At 36.3% G+C, this 20,992-nt stretch overlaps 1 protein-coding gene across 1 annotated transcript in view; it reads left to right on the top strand.

The window, feature by feature from the left end:
• LOC141325861 (uncharacterized) overlaps positions 1-20,992 on the top strand; it is a 44,268-nt gene that overhangs the window by 5,626 nt on the left and 17,650 nt on the right. Inside the window, exons 4-19 of the mRNA XM_073834589.1 lie at positions 39-80; positions 663-740; positions 1,664-1,699; positions 1,887-1,931; positions 2,079-2,132; positions 2,947-2,988; positions 8,564-8,668; positions 9,944-9,997; positions 10,322-10,375; positions 10,822-10,875; positions 10,959-11,012; positions 11,979-12,023; positions 13,557-13,607; positions 13,712-13,756; positions 17,934-17,960; positions 20,308-20,361. Coding sequence (XP_073690690.1) covers positions 39-80; positions 663-740; positions 1,664-1,699; positions 1,887-1,931; positions 2,079-2,132; positions 2,947-2,988; positions 8,564-8,668; positions 9,944-9,997; positions 10,322-10,375; positions 10,822-10,875; positions 10,959-11,012; positions 11,979-12,023; positions 13,557-13,607; positions 13,712-13,756; positions 17,934-17,960; positions 20,308-20,361 — 840 coding nt within the window. The remainder of the gene's footprint in view (positions 1-38; positions 81-662; positions 741-1,663; positions 1,700-1,886; positions 1,932-2,078; positions 2,133-2,946; positions 2,989-8,563; positions 8,669-9,943; positions 9,998-10,321; positions 10,376-10,821; positions 10,876-10,958; positions 11,013-11,978; positions 12,024-13,556; positions 13,608-13,711; positions 13,757-17,933; positions 17,961-20,307; positions 20,362-20,992) is intronic.

The raw sequence follows: 20,992 nt of genomic DNA, 5'->3' as shown, positions 1-20,992 counted from the left end.
TATTCATTTAAGTTGTTTCATCTCTTGTTTTGCACTAGGAGGATGCCGTGTCTGGTCTTCGGGGGTTGCGTGGCCCTAAGGTAGGTCACTGTGGGAGATTCTGTTTAAAGTTTTCAATTTTGCGCTTGTGAAGTTTATCTGTAAAAGAACGTCCCCAGAGTTCATATCAGTCATATTTCCCTATGCTGTGCTTTGTCTTTTAGTCCACATTTTTTATGGTGTGATAAGAAATGTGAATAATTAAAGGAACGTTTGGGGTTGAACTCTTCAACTGCATCATGTCAATTACCACAGAAAATCATTTTGACTTATTCCCAAAGTTTAAAACAAAGCTAAATTTGTATAATACAGTTTTCAAACTGAGTCAAAGTTGTCTGTGATAATAGAGCTTAACTTGAATTAAGCCCTGAACATTTGTTTAAGCCCGTTACACGCTGTCATAAATGATTTGCTTATGCAGAAAGCTTATTTTACTGCTGTGTAAGCATCTGTTTGCAAGGGTTAGATTTTAAATATATTGCTACGTACTGACAGAAGATGTTCATGATGTTGCTATGGCAACATATATTTTAAACCACAATACTTATTCAGCCAAGCCGTATTGTATAAACTGTGTTTTGTGAATTTAGTTTGGCTGAATTAACTTTTTTGCTCTCTACCAGGGTGAGCGAGGGGTTCCTGGAGTACCTGGAGATGCTGGAGAGAAAGGAGAACCTGGTATTGGAATCACTGGACCCCCCGTAAGTACCTGTTCAAGAATTTTAACTTCACAAACACTTAGATTGTCTTCCAGTTCACACAAAACAGAACATTCTGTCATTTACTCACTGTCATATTGTTCCAAACGTTCTTTCGTGGAACTCAAAAGATGAAATTTCAGTCTGTTCCACAAACAAAAATATGGTACAGCTTCAAAAGAGCGTACAAGTCAAATGAACAACTGTTATGGTACTTTGTGTCAGAATCGGAGCTTGACAATAGCTTCATTCTGTTCCACTGAGTCACACAGGTTTACAGTGACAATGACTTTTCACACAGAAATACACAGTCTGCATTATAATTTCGTCGTCCCACATACTTCCCTCAGACACAAAGTTCACACTATATTAAAGCATTCTGTGTAGCTTTAGATTTTACCATTTAGTGTTTTTTGCATTTCAGACTGAAAACAATCAAATGTGTGGAAGCCTGTTTCCACCACAGAATTAAAAAAATCTTCTTTTTTTTTCTCGCATTTTGGACTTTTATTCCAGCAGTTTTGAGTTTGCATTTCAGTTTTTCTTAGACTTTTTTCTAAGAACTGTGAGTTTATTGTGAGATATAAACTAGTCTTTAGTCTTTTTCTTCCTTAGAACTGGACTTTTATAACTCACAATTGTGAGTTTATATCTTAAAATTCTGCCTTTTTCTCACAGTTGTAAGAAAAAAAGTTGCAGTTCTGAGAAATAAAGTCAGAATTGCTATATGTAAACTCTCAATTCTCACAATTATTTTTCTGGCTTATATCTTATATCACACAATTGGCAAGTTAATATCTCACAGTTCTATAAACTTGCAAAATAAACTTTTTTTATGTAATAGTAGAAACGGGCTTCCATAAAAATGCCTGCAGTTATTAATTGAAATTTATTTATTTATTTGTTTATTTATTTATTTTCGCTAGGGTCTGATGGGATCTAAAGGGGAACCAGGAATTCAGGTAAAGAATACATTAACATCCAAAAATCAACAATTGCATATAGACCAAGCATGTAAATAAGATATCATTGTGCACATTGATATTTCATATTTTTCCAGATGTTAAACAACTTAACACATAGATTGAATCTAGATTGTTTCGAAAATGTTGAAGCAAGTGAATTCACATGATGGTGTTATTTTCACAGGGTCCTCGTGGACCTCAAGGAGCAGTTGGAACGCCAGGAATTATGGTGAGAAATGCTTTTCAGTCCAAATTTGTCAAATGGTGAAAAATCAAGATATATACACTAATATATGTGTGAAATAGTTTATATATAGAATTCTGAAATACCTTTAAACACATTTTATTCATATATGTGTTTGTCTTAATCTGAAAGGGACCTCCAGGCCCACAAGGCAGACAAGGACCCCCTGGGCCCCCTGGAGAACCGGTTTGTAACTTTTTTTTCAGCATGGTGATATTTATGGATCCGCATTTCCGCCACTGAATAAAGAATAAAAAAAAAAAGGTAATTGCGACTGAATCTCACAATTCAGATTTTTTTTTTCTCGCAATTGCGTGATATAAACAATTTCGAGTTATAAAGGCAGAATTGCAGGATATAAATTTGCAATTACGAGGGAGAACCTCAGAATAATGATATTTATACTCGCAATTCTGAGGGGGAAAAAAAGATACATATTGTGAGATATAAACTTGCATTTGTGAGTTATAATGTCCAAGACTGATATTTTCTCTGTTATTATGATATTAATAACTCACAATTACATGTTAGAAAGTCAGAAATGTGAGATACACTCGCAATTTGGAGAAAAAGTTCAGAATTGCAAGTTTATATCACGCAGTTCTGAATTTGTTCCTCAGAATTGAGTTTAAATCTTGTATTTCTGAGTATTTTTTTTCTGCAATTGCAAGTTTATATAATGCAATTCTGAGAAAAAGAAAAATTGCAAGTTTATATCTCACAATTCTAATGGCAAGGTAAGTCACAATTACCTTTTTTATTCAGTGGCGGAAATGTGCTTCCATAGATATTGCATTTTTCTGAACATTCTTAGAAACATAAAGTTAATATCCAGTAACACACAATGTGTGCAGCTCTTTTATTTTTTTCTGCTAATGAAAATAGTAGGATTACGATATTGAAGAAGCACTCCATGGGGAATGAAATAAATGTTTGTGTTTGTATTGCGTCTCATTTTCTAATGTTGTATCTAATGCTGCTCTAAATGGTTCTTTTTCAGACAGCACTACCTATTGTTGGAGACATGGGGACATTACTAAAGGTACAGTACTGTTTCATCCAGCTCTCTGTCCTCCTGTGCACTTCTTTCTGCTGCAGTCTAGTGGATGCTAACCTTAATAGTACGAATTATAATGAACAGTAAAAAAATAAATAAAAGATGCTGAATTTACAGCTCGGTCTCAAAAAGTTTTCTTTGAGATGCATATCAGCAAGACTTTTGCAGACTTTGAAACCTGACATCTCAAACCGAAGGTGTTTAAAAAATCTATTTAAAACTCAGTTCCCTTCAGACAGATTGTGTGTGGATCTTAAGACAGATCTTACCCCATGTAACCTAGAGGAAGCATTTTTTCCTCTATTAAATCGGAAGATTTCAAAAGCATTGCTTTAACTATTATACACAATATTTTTGCAACAAAACACAAATGACAGAATATAGCCAGAGGGTATATAAAGCCCAATTTTATCAGAAATTGCTGTGAAGAACTTTTGAAGGCTGTTATAAATTATTTCATTGTCTGCTCTATTGCACTTAGAAAAAGAAACATTTTTTTTACTTTCAAGTACGTTCTATTCTGTCTTCCTCCTCCACTGCTCTTTATGTTTCTGTTTGGAAATCATACTTTCATCTCTATGTGAGTGAAGAAACTTCTGACAAGATAAATGCCCATTTGCTCAAATACTGATGCAGTGAGGTTCTTAGGACTGAACTGTCAACCACAACAACACACTCTGCTACTTACAGTAGCTTATGTACTGTACTTGGTGTGACTTCATACACACAAAAAATGCATCACTTAAATATCAAAAAACAAGCAAGTTCATAACTGATATAAATATATAAATCAGTATGTGTGTGTATATATATATATATATATATATATACATATATTTATTCATACCCCTGGCAAATTCTGTCACTTTTATTCAACCAGCAATTTTTTTGACCGGAAATGACACAGGCTTCTCCCAAAAGATAATAAGACATTGCACAAGAGACATCATTGTGGAAAAAAAATATTACTCATCTTTTATTTACATTTGAACAAAAAAGTGGCATGTCCAAAATTATTCATATCCTTCCCAATAATCAATAGAAAAGCCTTTATTGGCTATTACAGCAATCAAACACTTCCTATAATTGCTGACCAGCTTTTTGCATGTCTCCACTGGTATTTTTGCCTATTCATCTTTAGAGATGAGCTCCAACTCTTTTAGGTTAAAGGGTCTCCTTGCCATCACCCTGATCTGTAGCTCCCTGCACAGATTCTCAATTAGATTTAAGTCAGTTTTTTCACCTGTTGAGTTGATTAAAACAGCTGTTCCCAATGAATCATGGTAATTAGGATGCTTTAGAACAGCTTGGACTATTTGGAATTGTACAGAACTTTGAATTTCCTCATAGACTGTGACTGTTTGCAAAGGGTTTGAATAATTTTGGGCATGCCATTTTTGTTCAAATGTAAATAAAAGCTGAGAAATATTTTTTTCCACAATGATGCCTCGTGTACATTGTCTTATTATCTTTTGGGAGAAGCCTGTGTCATTTCCGGTCAAAAAAAAACTTGCTGGTTGAATAAAAGTAACTAAGTCAGAATTTGCCAGGGGTATGAATAATTTCAGGCTTGACTATATATATATATATGTCAGTACAGCTTGTCGAACAAAGCTATTCTGTGACTTGTATGATTTGAGAAAAAGCCATATGGACTGCTTTTACAATGTAATTTATTTGATTTTACATTTTTAATTTTGCAGTATAAATTACTATTCATGGTTCATGGAACAGAGCAGCTCTGATGTTCTAACATCTAACAAAATTGTAATTGTCGGGTGAAATATTCTTTGAAATAAATTAATGTTATTTAATGAAGCTCACAGTTTTATGTCGAAATCTAAAAATCTCAGGTCAGCTGTTGTGCCTGTTAAAACTCTTTTTGAATTTGTGTACAAATTTCCTCTTTTCTCCGCAAATGTTAAACCTCCCCTGCTTTATCGGTCACATGCAATTTGCTAATTGTCAGTCTTACACAAAGACCGCAAATATAAATGTGGTTCCTTTGCCCTGCACTTATTGAGCAGGTCGGACTAATGCACTTGCAAATTGCTACCTTCAGAGACATGCCGGTGCTGGGTACGAAAGATGCATCCAATGTGAAATGTCAACGCAATCCTTGCGACCCATTACGGTAAACCATTGATTACGCTTCATGGGTATACAGTTTCACTCTTAAAGAGAAGAAGGAAAAAAGGTTGCTTACTTAGCCCCCGAGTTTCAAAACCTCTTTTGAGAGCACCTTCGCTTCTGCTTTTCCTGTTTCTCTCGGTATCAGTGAGCAAATGTATTGAGGTGAATGCATCAGGCTGGCAAGGTTAAAATCTGGGAAAAAAAGGCTTTGGGAAAAAAAAATGTACTTCCCTAATGCATGCCTTTTATCAAGTTTTCTGCCTGTGAGTTGTTTGTATCCCTGGGTTTGACCTTTAGCATTTTTAGCAGTGTGCAAAGCTAGATTGCCACGCCATATGTGTCTCTGCAAGCTGGTAAAAGCATATATCCAGATGGGCAAACATGAATCTTACACAGGTGCAATAAAGGTCAGTTAGAAGCAGATAAACCTTTGTAGAGCTCATGAACGCAAATAAGGACGCTGGAGTTTGTTTGGTGTTTTTCTACAGTAAGACTGAGGTAAACAGTAAAATAGAATTTATTCCTTCAATGCAAAGCTGAATTTTTAGTATCATTACTCAAGTCTTCATTGTCACATGATCCTTTTGAAATCATTCTAATATGCTGATTTATTATTAATGTTAAAAGTTTTTTCAGGATTCTTTGATTAATAAAATGTTAAAAAATAAACAGTAATTATTTAAAATGGAAATCTTTTGTAACAGTATACAATAGCGTTCAAAGTTGGGGTCAGTAAATTTTTTTCTTCTTTCTTTGTTTGAAAGATATTAATACTTTTATTTAAGTTAAGTTGATAAAAAGTGATAGTAAAAACTTTGGTGTTAGAAATATTGTTAGAAAAGATTTCTATTTCGAATAAATGCTGTTTTTTTTTATTTATTTTTTTTTATTCAGGATCCAAAAAATATCAAGCACCACAACTGTTTCCAACACTGATAATAAATTGGCATATTAGCATGATTTCTAAAGGATCATGTGACACTGAAGACTAGAGTTATGGCTGATGAAAATTCAGCTTTGCATCACAGAAATAAATGTTTTAATGTATATTAAAATAGAAAACTTATTTTAAATTGCAATAATATTACATAATATGCATAATATTACTTTTCTCTGTATTTTTTTTATTAAATCAATGCAACTTTTTTGATGAGCATAAGAGACTTAACACTAAAAATCTTACTAATCTCAATCAGCAGTGTAATCATAGAAATATCACTTCTCAAAATGACAAAATGTCATTCATGTCAAGGTATAAGTTGAATCATCTATGAATTTTTAAACCTTTTCGAATTAAAATCTAAAGATTAAAGGGGAAAATGTTAACATGCACAATACCATTTAAAGGTCCCATATCGTCAAAATCAAAATTTCCTGGCTTTTTTCATGATAACTAAGGTCTAGGGGCTATCTAACTACCATATGAGTTTCAAAACAGTCAATCCACAGTAAACTGCACACAGCCTGCTTAAAGTAGCTGTTCATTTTCACGAGCAGCTGTGACTTCCGTAACAATGTGACGTCCGATCGACTCAAGTCACCGCCTTCAGTCACAAACCAACGTCCCACCCTCCTTTTGTCAAACCCCCAGACAACAACGCATCCATTCCATTGAGCAACAACAACAGGAAAACAAGTGGAGAAAACCCTGTTCAGTCGATAGATGTCAAGCTACGATCATTACACAGGCTTCAGAACAACGTTAATATAAGAGACCAGCGGCACGTCAACTTCAGCCTCTTTCACACAGCGATTCCGGTAAATACACGGATAATGTGTCCCACGATTTGTTCCGGAATTGTTTAATTTGGTTCATTCACAGTTGTTTTCCGGGATCTGTGCGTGCTTTACACACAAACCATAAAGACGTGACGTTTGGATGTGAGATGTAATGCGACGCGTACGTTTCACTAAACTGAAACTAACCTGAACAAACTGTGCTTCAGCGCTGATAGTGAGGAGCTGACTCTGCCTGATGATCGCTGCTTCATTCCACTTTGCATGTAACGTTATTTTTCGTTGTGAAGAGTCGCTTGATAACGTGCATCATTACTACAACACTGCCTTTAGGTTCTGGCTTTGGTTCGTAATTTTCCAGAATCAGCGCGCATTGTGAAAGGGGCTTTACTAAAGCAACAGTTATGTAGCCTACTGCATTCGGTGTTTGTAAAAGAAAAAACATTAATGATCATTCTAAAATATCCTGTTGAGTATCAGCTCTCTCTATTGCTCTGAGCTCGCTTACGCTTACAGCATACATGACCGTAGTTACCTGTGATTGGCCTGGTTGTGCGTCACTCAGAAAACAACAGGCCAATCAGAAGAGAGGCTCATGAATATTAATTAGATGGGCCAAAATCGACCTGTTTTTGACAGAGCTCCTAAAAAAGGAGCTGTAAAAATATATTGAGATGGATTTTGGCACTTATACCGCAAATATATATTCTTAAGGACATCAACAAATAAAATAAACCTCCAGAAATGTGTACGATATGGGACCTTTAAGATCTTTATTAAAAATGGAAATAATATGCAACAAATTAAAGGACTTTTATATTCAGCGAAGTAGTTTTTATGTATTTTATATTATTATTTCCTGCATTCTGAGGCTTTAGTCCACAAAAAATATTTCTGTGTTACCATTTTGCCTAATTGTAATAATTTTTTAGATCAGTAATTTACTATGCTTTATACATTGGCAAATCACTCACTATGTAACGGAGTGACAGCGGACGGATCCATACGCAAAGCTTTATTTATAGGGTAAGACACAAGAGTAAACCAGGGACAGAAGAGGGTCGATCAATGACGAACCTAATCCAGTGGGACATGGCGAATGGGTAATCCAGACAGACAGTAGTAGATCCTACGAGGGGCAAACAGAGTCTGAAATGGCAAGACGAAGGGTAATCCAAAACAGGCAAGAGATCCAGGGCAGGCAGAAAAACAGACAGGACAAGATAAACCAGGCAGGGAATCAAGACAGACTAGAACAAGACTAACTGGACTCAGTGCAATAGATGATGGGAAATGTAGTCCAGGGTGACATGCAACAATTTGTGTAGTGTGAGAGTCAATATAATGACAATGCAACATTTGGTGGCAAGCGGACGGAAAGCCATGGACCAGATTTGTGACACACTATGATATGCATTTAAAATAAAACTAATTTTACATTACCTAATTTTTTTGTTTGATATGCTTTGGTTGTTTCCGCACGCAAGAAAATGTATTTTTTCTCATTTGCATCATTTAATCACAGGTAGCTGTATATGATAGGTCCTTTTTGAATATGTGGACCTAAAAAAAAGGCTTAATTTTCAGATGTGTTGCACCTTGAGCCTATCTGAACAGAAGGAGAAAGAGATTAAAAGAGAGAAAGTTGGTTATCTGCACCTTACATTGTGTATGTGTGTGATTTTGGCAGAACGCCTGCAGTGTGTGTCAGACAAGAGTACCAGGATTGCCAGGGCAGAAAGGAGAAAAAGGTTCCCTTGGAGCTCCAGGTATCCCAGGAATGGATGGAGAAAAGGTAAAAATGACTGCAAACACATTTAATCTCCTCCCTAATTAATATTCTGTTCATCCACCTGAGATTCTCTAGCACTGATTGCTGTCATCTTTTCTGGCTGATGCAATGAATGATTTGATTACGAATAGCACTGTTGTAGGCACAAATACACAAGACGTTTCTGCAGTCCAGTTATTTGATATGCCTTGCTACATGACAGTTTTTAAGATTAGCTATACAAGAGCTTCAACAAATATTAAAAATGTATGCATGGCGCTGTATTGAATAAAAACAAAATCTCCAAATGAATCAGCATTTGCAAACAATGATGCTTGACATTTTCTCTGGACTAATTTTACTTTTTTGGGCCGCAATTACAAGAACTTGTTTTGAATGTTTTACTTTGCAATACTATATGACCTTGTCTTCTTGTTCTTTAATTAATTTTGCTTTGTTTATTTAACGTGATAACATTCATACCAAAAATGAAAATAACCCCATTATTTACTTACCCTCAAGCCATCCTACGTGTGTATAATTGTCTTCTTTCAGACGGATACAATCTGAGTTATAATAAAAAATGTACAGCTCCTCCCAGCTTTATAATTGCAGTGAATGGGTGCTGAGATTTTGAAGTGCAAAAAAGTGCATCCATCCATAATAAAAAGTACTCCACATGACTTCACATGGTTAATAAAGGCTTTCTGAAGTGAATCGATGCATTTGTGTAAGAAAAATATCCATATTTAAAACTTTACAAACCATAATCTGTAGCTTCCGCTAACAGTTTGCATCTTAACTCAGACGGTTTTCTTTACAAACCAGAGTTTTGTACTTCTAATTTGTGACTGGTGTTTTGTTTTGTATGACAGTACAAAGAAAGTTTTACATATGGATATTTTTCTTACACAAACACATCGATGCACTTTAGAAGGCCTTTATTAACCACCCGGAGCTGTGTGGAGCACTTTTTATGATGGATGGATTCAGTTTATTGGACTTCAAAATCTCAACACCCATTCACTTTCATTAAAAAGCTTGCAAGAGCCAGGACATTTTTTTATATATATATATATATATATATATATATATATATATAACTCTTAATGGATTTCTCTGAAAGAAGAAAGCTATACACTTACGATGACTTGAGGATGAGTAAATCATGAGGTAATTAAAATGTTTGGCTATCTCTTTAACTGTGGCCTAAGTGTTCAAATACTTTCCTGGGCCACTGTATATTCTTGTGTCTGTCCTGTTGATTTGGCTCCTTATGTTCTATGTTGGCTTTGACAGGGGGATCAGGGTCTTCGGGGCCCAGCTGGTAATCCTGGAAAAGAGGGTCCGAAGGTAAGCTGCCCTAAATCAGAGATTAGAGAAAAGAATCGTGTGATTGGCAGACACATAAGCCCCAGATATATCCACAGTCTTCCCTTTAGCTATAATGCCTGGAAGTACATTTCCTCTGTTACAACAAGGCAAATATATTACAAATGGTGCAACAATTACAGGGAAAATGGTTTGCATACTGTACAGTGGGAGATTCAGTGACAGGCAAGAATTGAGGCCAGAGATACGCATTAATAATGTATGAGAGCATTCTTAGAGAGAAACTGAATCAAGAGAGTGTACTTTCTGTCTCAACGATTGTTCATCTGTCTCGTCGTAATATAGGGAGTGAAGGGCGAGAGAGGCTTTCCTGGTCCAATGGGAGACAAGGGTGATGAGGTGAGTTATCAGAATTACACGGTGCAATGCGACAAAACTAAACTGATCCTGTTACTGGAGTTGCCTGATGCGTCATAGTCGAGTTCTATTCTGCTGCTCTAGACACTTTATTTTCTAGACTGTGTGTCTGAAGTGGTTTCATTTGTTTGAGCAGATTGCTGTTTGCATAGGTATTTAAATAAACGTCTGGTGTTTATATAATCAGTTTATGCCCAAAATTTTGCATTTGAAACCATGCTAACATTGTGTAGAAATATATTTGCTTCTCTAAGACCGTTGGACCAATGGATTTTCATTTAAAATAAAGTTTTTCATTTTGTTGTTGTTGAAATTGATTGCTCACAGTTTGTCGGTCTTTATCATACAATTCAATCAGTGATTACTATAATATGTATTTGTTTATTTATTTATTGTGCTCACTGTGATCTGATGTTTTCTTTTCCCAGGGGTCCCCAGGTGTGCCAGGATTGCCTGGATCCACAGGCCGTATGGGTCCACAGGTGAGAATCTTCCAACAAAAATAAATGCTATCGTGATTTTGGAACTATATGACGGCATTGTTATTCTTTTTCCCCCCATCCAGGGACTTATTGGTAGACCAGGACCTGTTGGGCCCCTAGGACCAAAGGGAGAACGGGTAAGCATAATCAAGTGATCATTTCCGCAAGATTTTAAAATAGTTAAAACACCATATAATTGGAGTGCTTTGAAATAGTGAATAATTTTGCGAAGCATATGCAGTGTATCATCTTTAATTCCAAATCAAAAATCCAAAAGTAAATCAAAAGATTCACAAACCCACTCCGAAGTTCCAATCTGAATCAAAACATATACAAACCCACTCCACTGCTTTAGTGAAAACACTCCATTAATATGACGAGCTGCACCTCCAAATGCATGTTGGATGAAATGTGATATTGTAGTCACTGGATATTGGTAGGGACATGTTCCTAGTATCCCTACTAAATTCTACATCCTTGGCTTTATATAATTTTTAATCTTTAAAGTGGTTAATTTTGTATTCCACTTAAAGTAAATAAGATTTAGATTATTTAAGGTTAAAGTTTTTTTCGATTATTTATTTTAAAAAAAGAACAATATAAAATTAATGTTTATCATTTTCCAAGTTATGTTTAAATATACAGTTAAATAGAATTTCAGAGTGGGATAAAAACAAAATGTAAGGCATATAATTCTTTGACCCATCTGCATCTGTATGAGTCACACACACTGCCTGATAAATGGCTGGAGCAATGCTCTCACAAACGGTTAGCGGGAGATAGTGAATATGCCGCTCGATGTGTTCGACGAGCTGGTGGTGTGCCCTGCAGTGTGCAGATATGCACTAGAAAGGCAATAGAGGCATTTTTCATCGGTTTTCATCAGCTGGTTGGCTCCACTGAGAGCCAACCCAATAGAGCCAAGGGGCACAGAGTCTTTCCTCAAAACTTCCGAAAGCTCTATCTGAAACCTGTTATTATTCACACCATTTGCTAACACTGCAGTGTGGCGTTGGCCCTGACTCTCAATGCAATCACATACTTTGTTTGGAGAGGCAGTTTGTGTTATGCATGTAAAGAAATGAAATGTCTTTTTGTTCCAGGGCAGCGAAGGACCGCAAGGCAGCCCCGGACCTCCTGGACCTCCTGTAAGTTCTGAATTAAAGTGTGCATTTTCTATGCCACTAGGAATGGCAAACATAATTGGTTTCCATAACTCTTCCAGCTGTCTGTCATTGATCACCAAATAGATAGCTCTGCCCCAACCTAGCATCACATGGTTGGACTTTTGAAAACACTAAATAATGTTGCAACAGTATGGTTTAATCGTAGTTATCTCTGCATATGATGAAATAGGGGAAAATATATTAGGGCTGGGTTCAAGATATAGTTTTTTTTTTTTTTTCAATTTTAATCAATTACATTTTTACGAAATGATACTGATTCTTAAATCGATTGATCAACGAAGTTGAGCACTCGTTCTGGGCGTCAAGTGCAGAACCTGACTTCGAAAAACAGATGCATGAGGTTGCAGAAGTAGAAGGTCAGCTTGTCAGTGCTCAGACCATACGCCGCACACTGCAACAAGTCGGTTTGCATAGGCGTTGTCCCAGAAGAAAGCGTCATCTGAAGCTAGCTCAGAAGAAAGCCTGCAAACAGTTTGCTGAAGACAACCTGTCCAAGAGCATGAATTACTGGAACCATGTCCTGTGGTCTGATTAGATTGAAGCATGGTGGGGTAGCATCATGGTCTGGTACTGGGGAGCTGCAGTTCATTGAGGGATACATGGATTCCATTATATATTGTGCATTCTGAAGCAGAGCATGATGCCTTCCAAGAAACTAGGTTGAATGGCAGTTTTCCAACATAATAACGATCCCAAACACACCACCAAGATGACAACTGCCTTGCTGAGGAGGCTGAAGGGGATGGGGTGGCCAAGTATGTCTCCAGACCTGAAACCTATTAAGCACCTGTGGGGCATCCTCAAGCATAAGATGGAGAAGCACCATGTGTCTAATGTCCAGCAGCTCCGTAAGGAGAGGAAGAGGATCCCAGCAACAACCTGTGCAGCTCTGGTCAATTCCATGCCCAGAATGATTAAGGCAGTGCCAGATAACAATGGTGCTAACACAATATATTGACACTTTGGACAAGTTCACTTACAGTGTATTCACTTTAGTTGCCAGCTATTTTGACAGTAATGGCTGTATGTTGAGTAATTTTCAGGGGACAATAAATCAGTACTGCTATACACGCTGCACATTGACTACTCCAAAATGTCCGAGTTTCATTTCTATAGTATTGTCCCTTGAGAAGATATACTAAAATGGTTGCTGAAATGTGAGGGGTGTACTCACTTTTGTGACATACTGTATATATAGACACACACACATTGTATGTGTTCCCAACAAATTTTATACAATTAACCCTATAAACCAACTTGATCAAAACTGAAAAACCTGTTGCACCCAAACTTCTTCATGCCTTGTCTGATTAATAGTTCATATTTTTTTTGTAAGTAAATTGCTTTTTAGTATAATTCTAAAAATGTCCCCCTTCAGATGGTAGCATACATGAAATCTTTAGTATTTTTATAATCTAAGCATAGGTTGTTTTGACTTTATCCAATAAGCAACCGAACAACAAGCTAAAAACCTTGTAAACTTGTTCTTTTCAGGGTGCCCCATATGCAGAGGGCAATGGGATGAGCAGTCTCTATAAGCTTCAGGTAAAACGTTCACCTGATACCAAAATGCAAAAATTTAAATATGAAGTTGTATTGGTTATAGTGTTCATATATCAAACTGTAATAATTCTTTGTATTATTTCCAGAATGGAGCAGCTAATACTGGTCAACCTGGACCACCAGGACCCCAGGTATGTGTCTTTTTTTTATTACCTCTCACATAAAATAAATATTTCTTTGAACATAATTTTTTAATGAAGTTTAAATGTCAATACACAAAGAAGCTACATGGATCTAGGAATCTGTATTCGGAATGGCTGCTGATTTCAAGAGTTTTACACAGCATGAATTGAAGGACAGATCACGGTCACACAGACTTGAATCTGAAACTCAGACAATGACAGTAGCCCAAAGGGAGAAAGGCAAAACAAACCCGTCACACATAGTCAACAAAGTAGCTGCTTGTAAAGAAGAGGTAATTGAAATGCAGTGCTTTAACAGGGAAAAAAAAAGAAAGGAATACATATAAAAGAGCCTTTCTGCTTTAGCGGAATCATCCGATTAGCTTATCAACGCAGCGACACGCACACTTATCTAGTCTCTATGTAATGTGTCCTTCCTCTCCATGAAGAACAAGAGTGTATTTCCTCCTGGGCCATCTTTACCAGACCGCCCAAAACTCTGAAAAATGCTAAACCCTTATCAGCAGGTCTGAAAGAGGACACTCTCCAATCTCCCTCCTCACTGCGATAGACTCAAGAAGCTGCTTACAAGTCCCTCAGGGTGCTTTGTTTCGGTTTATCCTCAGCTGAACCCGTTCTAAGTGGAAAGTGACACCTCCTGTTGACGTGCCGCTCAACAGCTGGAGGAGACCACACTTAGACAAAGCACACTTAAACTTTGATTGAACTTGATTTGAACAATGAAGTGGCTTGTGATTGGGAAAACGTGTGATGTGACAAGGTTGTGTCTGCATGCAGAGATGTAGAGTCATGATAGATTAGCTCACTGGTGTGCTAAAGGGTACAATTAGCTTTTAAATGTAATATTCAATCTTGTTTGATTGGGGGGAATAAGGTAAATTGAAGGCACTCTTGGCTGTCATCTCAAAAAGTGGCTCAAATTGCCTCAATTCACTTTAGTGTTTTTATTTTATGTCTAATGCAGCTCTGTTTAGGCTGTGTTGCAGAACCTAGCATGCTTTATCACTATCTACGGTCTACAAAAGCAGCATTCTAAGCATTATTGAACTTCACAAGTGAATGATTTTGAAACTCTACATACAGTAGGCATAAACAGTCATTCACACATGATGCCTTAAAGTGATAGTTCACCCAAAAATAAAAATTCTGTCATTAATTACTCACCCTTGTGTCTTTCCAAACCTGTGAGACCTTCGTTCATCTTCGGAACACAAATTAAGATATTTTTGATGAAATCAGAGAGCTTTGAACATCCATAGACAGCAAGGGTCCTACCATGTTCAAGGTCCAGTAAGGTACCAAGAACATAGACAAAATAATGAGTGTGCTGAAAATCACACAATGTTTTTATAGTACAATGACGATGGGATTTTTGGTTTCTCCATTCATAACCCCTTTAAAAATCATATTTAATTTGCTGAATTTGAATTGAGGTACTGTATTTAAATAAATGAGGTAGCAAATGCAAATTCAGAATTCAAGTTGCAATTTGATTTAATTTGTTAATGTGCATCCTCTTTTTCAACAAATAATTTTTGAATGCATAACCAAACTGAAATAGTTACAGTTAATGAAGCCTTTGCATTACATGCATAACTGTAGTCTAATTTTCAGTGGAATTACAAATGAATATAAACAAAATTCAGTTTTTAAGTACAGCTTTTAGTAATGCATTATATAGTTTATTATGAACAATTAATACATGAAATACAATAATAAAAGTTATTTTTCACACCTTTTCTACTTAAAGCTACACCTAAAAACACATATACACTACCAGTCAAAAGTTTTTGAACAGTAAAAATTTTGAAGAAGTCTCTTCTGCTCACAAACCCTGCATTTATACAGCAAAAACAGTCAAATGTTGACCTTTTTTATTATTTAAAATAACTGTTTTCTATATGAATATATTTTACATTGTAATTTATTCCTGATTTCAAAGCTGAATTTTTAGCATCATTACTCCAGTCACATGATCCTTCAGAAATCATTCTAATATTCTGATATGCTGCTTAAAAACATTTATTACTATTATTATATTGGAAACAGTTAAATAGAATTTGTTTTTCTGTTTCTTTGATGAATAGAAAGTTCAGAAAAACAGCATTTATCTGAAATAGAAATCTTTTGTAACATTATACAATATGTCTTTATCATCAATTTAAAGCATCCTTGCTAAATAAAAGTATTATTTTTTATAATTTATTTCCCCAAAAAATTGCTTTTGAATGGTATAGTGTATAATGTTACAAAACCTTTTTATTTCAGATTAATGCTGATCTTTGGATCTTTCTATTCATCAAAGAATCCTGAAAAAATATACTCATCTGTTTTAAATATTGATGATAATAATAATAAATGTTTCTTCAAATCAGCGTATTAGAATGATTTCTGAAGCATCATGTGACACTGAAGACTGGAGTAATGATGCTGAAAATTTAGCTTTGATCACAGGAATAAATTACATTTTAAAATATATTTAAACAGAAAGCAGTTATTTTAAAGAGTAAAAGTCACAATATTGCTGATTTTGCTGTATTTTGGATAAAATAAATGCAGGCTTGGTGAGCAGAATAGACAAAACATGAAAAATCTTACTGTTCAAAAACTTTTTTTGACTGGTAGTGTATGCTGTATATTAAATAAATATATTAAAATATATTATATTAATAGTTTTCCGAACTGTGTTGGAAGAATTCAAATGATGTCAAATACTTATCTAATAAGACTGCACACATCCAACAGGCCAAAAAGCTCAGTGCAGGTGCTCCACCACAAAAAGTTGCAAAAAGAAGATCAAAGTTGGCACATCACAGCTCCAAAAGTAGAAAAATATTCATTTATGTTCTTACCACAGGTGACATTTTGAGCCTAAAAGTCTTATGAAAAGCTTTTAGACTCGAAATGTCACCTGTGGTGAGAACATAAATATTTTTCTACTTTTGGAGCCGTGGTGTGCCAACTTTGATATTCCTTTTTGCAGATATTCATCTATAGTGGACATTTTGTGGTGCTCTGTGGCAAAATTATTATCTATGAGTTGGCTGAATAACTTGTTTACTGAACTGAGTTAATATTTGTAATCAGTTGAGGGTTTTTTGGGGGGCCGAAATTATTAGAACAATATTTTCACTAGCTAAAAAATAGTTTTAAGTCAGTTATTTCTATCTTTTGCTGTAGTGTGTCAGTAGGAAATATCAGTTTAGATTTCCAAACATTTATTTTGCCATTAATTGTAATACTCAAGTGAGGTTTTTGTTTGCACAAGGAGTCTGACAACAGTCAGTGCTCCTCGCAGAGGTCTGATCTCATTATCATCCAGTCTGTCTGGAATGACATGAAGTCTGAACCGAGACAGACTAAATCCAGAAGAACTGTGGCAACGTCTCCAAGATGCTTCAAGAGACCTACCTGCACCAAGGGCAAAAGCTTTAAACGCAAAGGATGGTCACACCAAATTTTGATTTAATTTAGCTAATAGAAGTTAATTGATCGAAAAATCTATTTATGACATTATTTTTGACAGCATCCTCATTTTGCAGTATTTTTACACAAGTACTTTTTAACAGTACTGTAGCTTTGCAGGGAGGTTTCTTAAAGCATCTTGGAGACGTTGCCACAGTTCTTCTGGATTTAGTCTCTATTTCTTCATGTCATTCCAGACAGACTGATGATTAGATCAGATCTCTGTGTGGGGCACTGGCTTTTGTCAGACTCCTTGTGCAAACTAAAATCTCACTGGATGTTTAGAAATGTAAACTGATATTTCCTACTGACACACTACAACTGGTAAAAATGCTAGTGTTCAGCCACAACATTGCTTTTTTGTGTGACTTCAATTGTTCTTTGAATTACAACCCAGTAAATTCTAACCAAATTAAACTCCTTGCAGTACATTGCCAGTTCAATTTCAACTTCTTAAATTTTACATTGTGCTCTACCCAGTTAGATTGACAGCCCACTAGGCTTTAGAACAGAATTCTGTCAGCATAATTCCCTCATGGCTCTTTTGTGTGACACTCACTTGATTGTGTTGCTGTTTGACAGCAAGTCTAAGCAGATGTCATCCAGCTAATTACACAGATCGGATTAATTGATAGCACACATAGCGGTAAGGTCAAATAAGGTCAGTTTCACAGGCTAATTCTGTGCTTTTCTTTTCCAGGGGCCCAAAGGAGATGAAGGCAGGATGGTGAGTGTTTGGTCGCTGTGATTTGTATTGAACGGTCCTCTGCCCTTCTATGCCTCTGGATTGAGAGAAACAGGTCTGGCCAGCACTTGCTTTCTGGCTAGTCTCCATTAATCACAGCTCCTGGCTCAGAAGTAGCCAGAGAGCAGCCGAGCACGACAGTTTAGTCACACAGCATTCTCAACAACAAAAGGAGTGATCAGGAACGGCGCCTAAATCAAATTGTCGCCGCATATTTCTCTGCCTGTGGGAGATGTTGTGAACGCGGCACATGCACAAAAGCACATGGACGACGGCGACAGATCCCTACAATAGCAACAATGCAGCTCCAGCAGCCAAAAAGCTGGCACTTCCCGTTCTCACGGGTGCAATTTTGATATATTTTATTGTTTCTTTTTTTGCGGAACGATTTTTCAGCGGCATGCTAATTTGACATTTGAATAAATGGTCCCAGCAGTCTCCGGCACCGCGCTAGAATTGTCCCCATCTGTCTCCAGTCGATTCTCTTTCTGGTCCCATGTAGGTCTGCGCTCTGTTATACATGGCAATCTACACGTGCGACAATTACTGCCGCAATCCGTCTCGGTGGCGAGGCCCGTTAACGCGGCGCCCGCTGCTGTCCGTCAATAGCGACTGAGCCGTGAGACGAACGTAATGTACGATGCTTGTACGCAGATTTTTCAGTGCTCCGCGGACGGGTTCGGCGCGGGGAAGCGGCCAATCACTTGGGGTGAATTACGAGCTGCTCTGTTTGCGGCGAAGTACGTGTGATTTATTAACACGGCAGGCTAAATGAAAATGGAAGGAGGAAAGTAAATGCTTTGTCAGGATGGTAATGCGACAGAATTAGAGTTAACTCGACGCACTTGTCAGGATGAAGATAAATATGTGGGTTTTAATTGAAATAATCAGTGACATGCTGGAAAAATGGCATTTGGTGTTTGTTGGGCTGCTAAAATACATTACACAACCAGCTGCTCCATCAGTCGCTTTGACCGGGAAATACATTCCTTCATCACTGAAGGAAAGGGATCGTCACAGCTTTCGAAAGATATATTATTTTTTTGTGCTCCAAACCGTTGCTGTGATGTAACTTCAACTTTCTTCAACTCTGGGCACTTTCATGGCCCAGGGGTTGATTTTTATTATATATATGTTTAATTCTTTTTTATATATATGAAGGTAACATTAAATTTGACTTGGAAAGTTTTTACTATGCTTTCATCATTTAGTTTTGCTACTTTTCAAATATCGTTATGTATAGATTTGATTGTTTTAATTTTGTCCCAGAGCAGGAATATCCAATATTCAGAAAATCGAGCTAATCCATCATAAAAAAAATAAATGTTACATTTTGAAACTGTTATAATATAAATGAAGAGTAAAAATAAACCATTCCAATATATGTGTGAAAATCCTGGATCATGCAACACAGTGTAATGGCTGCTGAAAATTCAGCTTTTTTGTCAAATAAAATGACGTAAAATGTTAAAATTTGTTGCAATAGAAAATAGTTATTTTTAATTGTAATATTTCACAATATTACTGTTTTATTTAATGTATTTTTATTTTTATTTTCTGTTTTAAATCAAATAAATGCAATCCTGTTGAGCATAAGAGACTTCCATACATTAAAAAAACATTTGTTCCAAACAGTGTGTACATACTTACATAATTAAAATGCATATATATTATCTAAAAATATTAAAAGCATGTTATTATATAATAGTAATTCTTAATTAATTAATTAAAAAAATGTAATATATAATTTAATATTAATATATATCTCTTGTAACAATATCAACTACCATTTAAAGGTTTGTGGTCAGAGAATAATGAGAATAAGAGAATTCTTCAAAAAACATCTTTTGAATTTTTAAATGGCAGTTCAAATATATTATATATATCAAATAGCAAATATATAATATATAATTTGTGCATTTTTAGAAAACAAAAAAATCTGGCTATTAAAATAGCTTTAATAAAACAAAAAAATATGTCAATTTGATTTGAATTGTAATGCTTTTAAATGTAAATGCCACTGGTAAACATTTTAATTACTTTTGTAAAAGTTCACAGGGCTAAAACTGTTTGTTAATTTTGAAACAAATTTGACAGTTTGAAAGTGAAGACTTTGTTTGCTCAAAATTGCTCAAAACACGACTTACAGTAGTGACTTCTAATCCAAAATTCTTCAATTTGCGTTAGAGGGGGAAAAAAAAGGTTATTAGTTTTCCTGAAAAATGAGTGAAGTTTCTGTTTTTACTTAGTCACATCCTAACTCTTAACACACAGACTTTCACGCATGACGGTGTCCGTGCTGAGCTGGAATGCGTTTCTTTTATTCCAGGGTGAGCCGGGGCTGATGGGATTACCAGGTCTAGAGGGGCTGCCAGGTGCTAAGGTAAGCGCGTTTGAATGAATCGTGTCACTGGACGCTCTCTCACCCTGTCTGAGTGTCCCAGATTACACACAGCTTTCAACAGCTCACCCAGCCGTTCCACTCTGTACCTTCACGATTTGACATGACATTGCAGTTTTGGTGTGTTTTTGACAGACAGAGAGATCCACAGACATCCATAATTGATTCAAGCATTGTTAGTATTCTAATTTCACCACAGCGCTTACTCAAAGCACTCGAGAATTCAAGAGAAAGACCATGAATACGAGAATACTAGTGAGGGTAGAAATAATAGGCTTCATTAAATCGAGCCCACAGAATGGTCCAGACCCCCCCCTCGACCGTTTCCTCCTGCACGTATCAGAGCGCTGGTGCATGGAGACTCTCTTTCGTCTGTCTGCCAGAGCAGCTTCCTCCTTTGAGCGGCATCAAACTCGCCCACTCTTCCCAGAAAGAACTTGTCAAGATGTAGTCGCAGCATTTTGCGCGCTCGCCGACTCCACAACAGCCAAGAGGCTGCCTGATCTCAAGCTGTTTATTTGCATGCTGTGCCCCAAAACTTAAAAGCAGCTCATTAATTCCTAAAGCCAGCAGAGCGCATATGGAGGAAAGAAAGCAGCTCACACGTACACAC

Source organism: Garra rufa, chromosome 2 (assembly GCF_049309525.1).
Source record: "Garra rufa chromosome 2, GarRuf1.0, whole genome shotgun sequence".
NCBI classification, from domain to species: domain Eukaryota; kingdom Metazoa; phylum Chordata; class Actinopteri; order Cypriniformes; family Cyprinidae; genus Garra; species Garra rufa.
The sequence above is the reverse complement of the archived record's forward strand: the minus strand, read 5'-3'. Positions and strand labels throughout refer to the sequence as shown.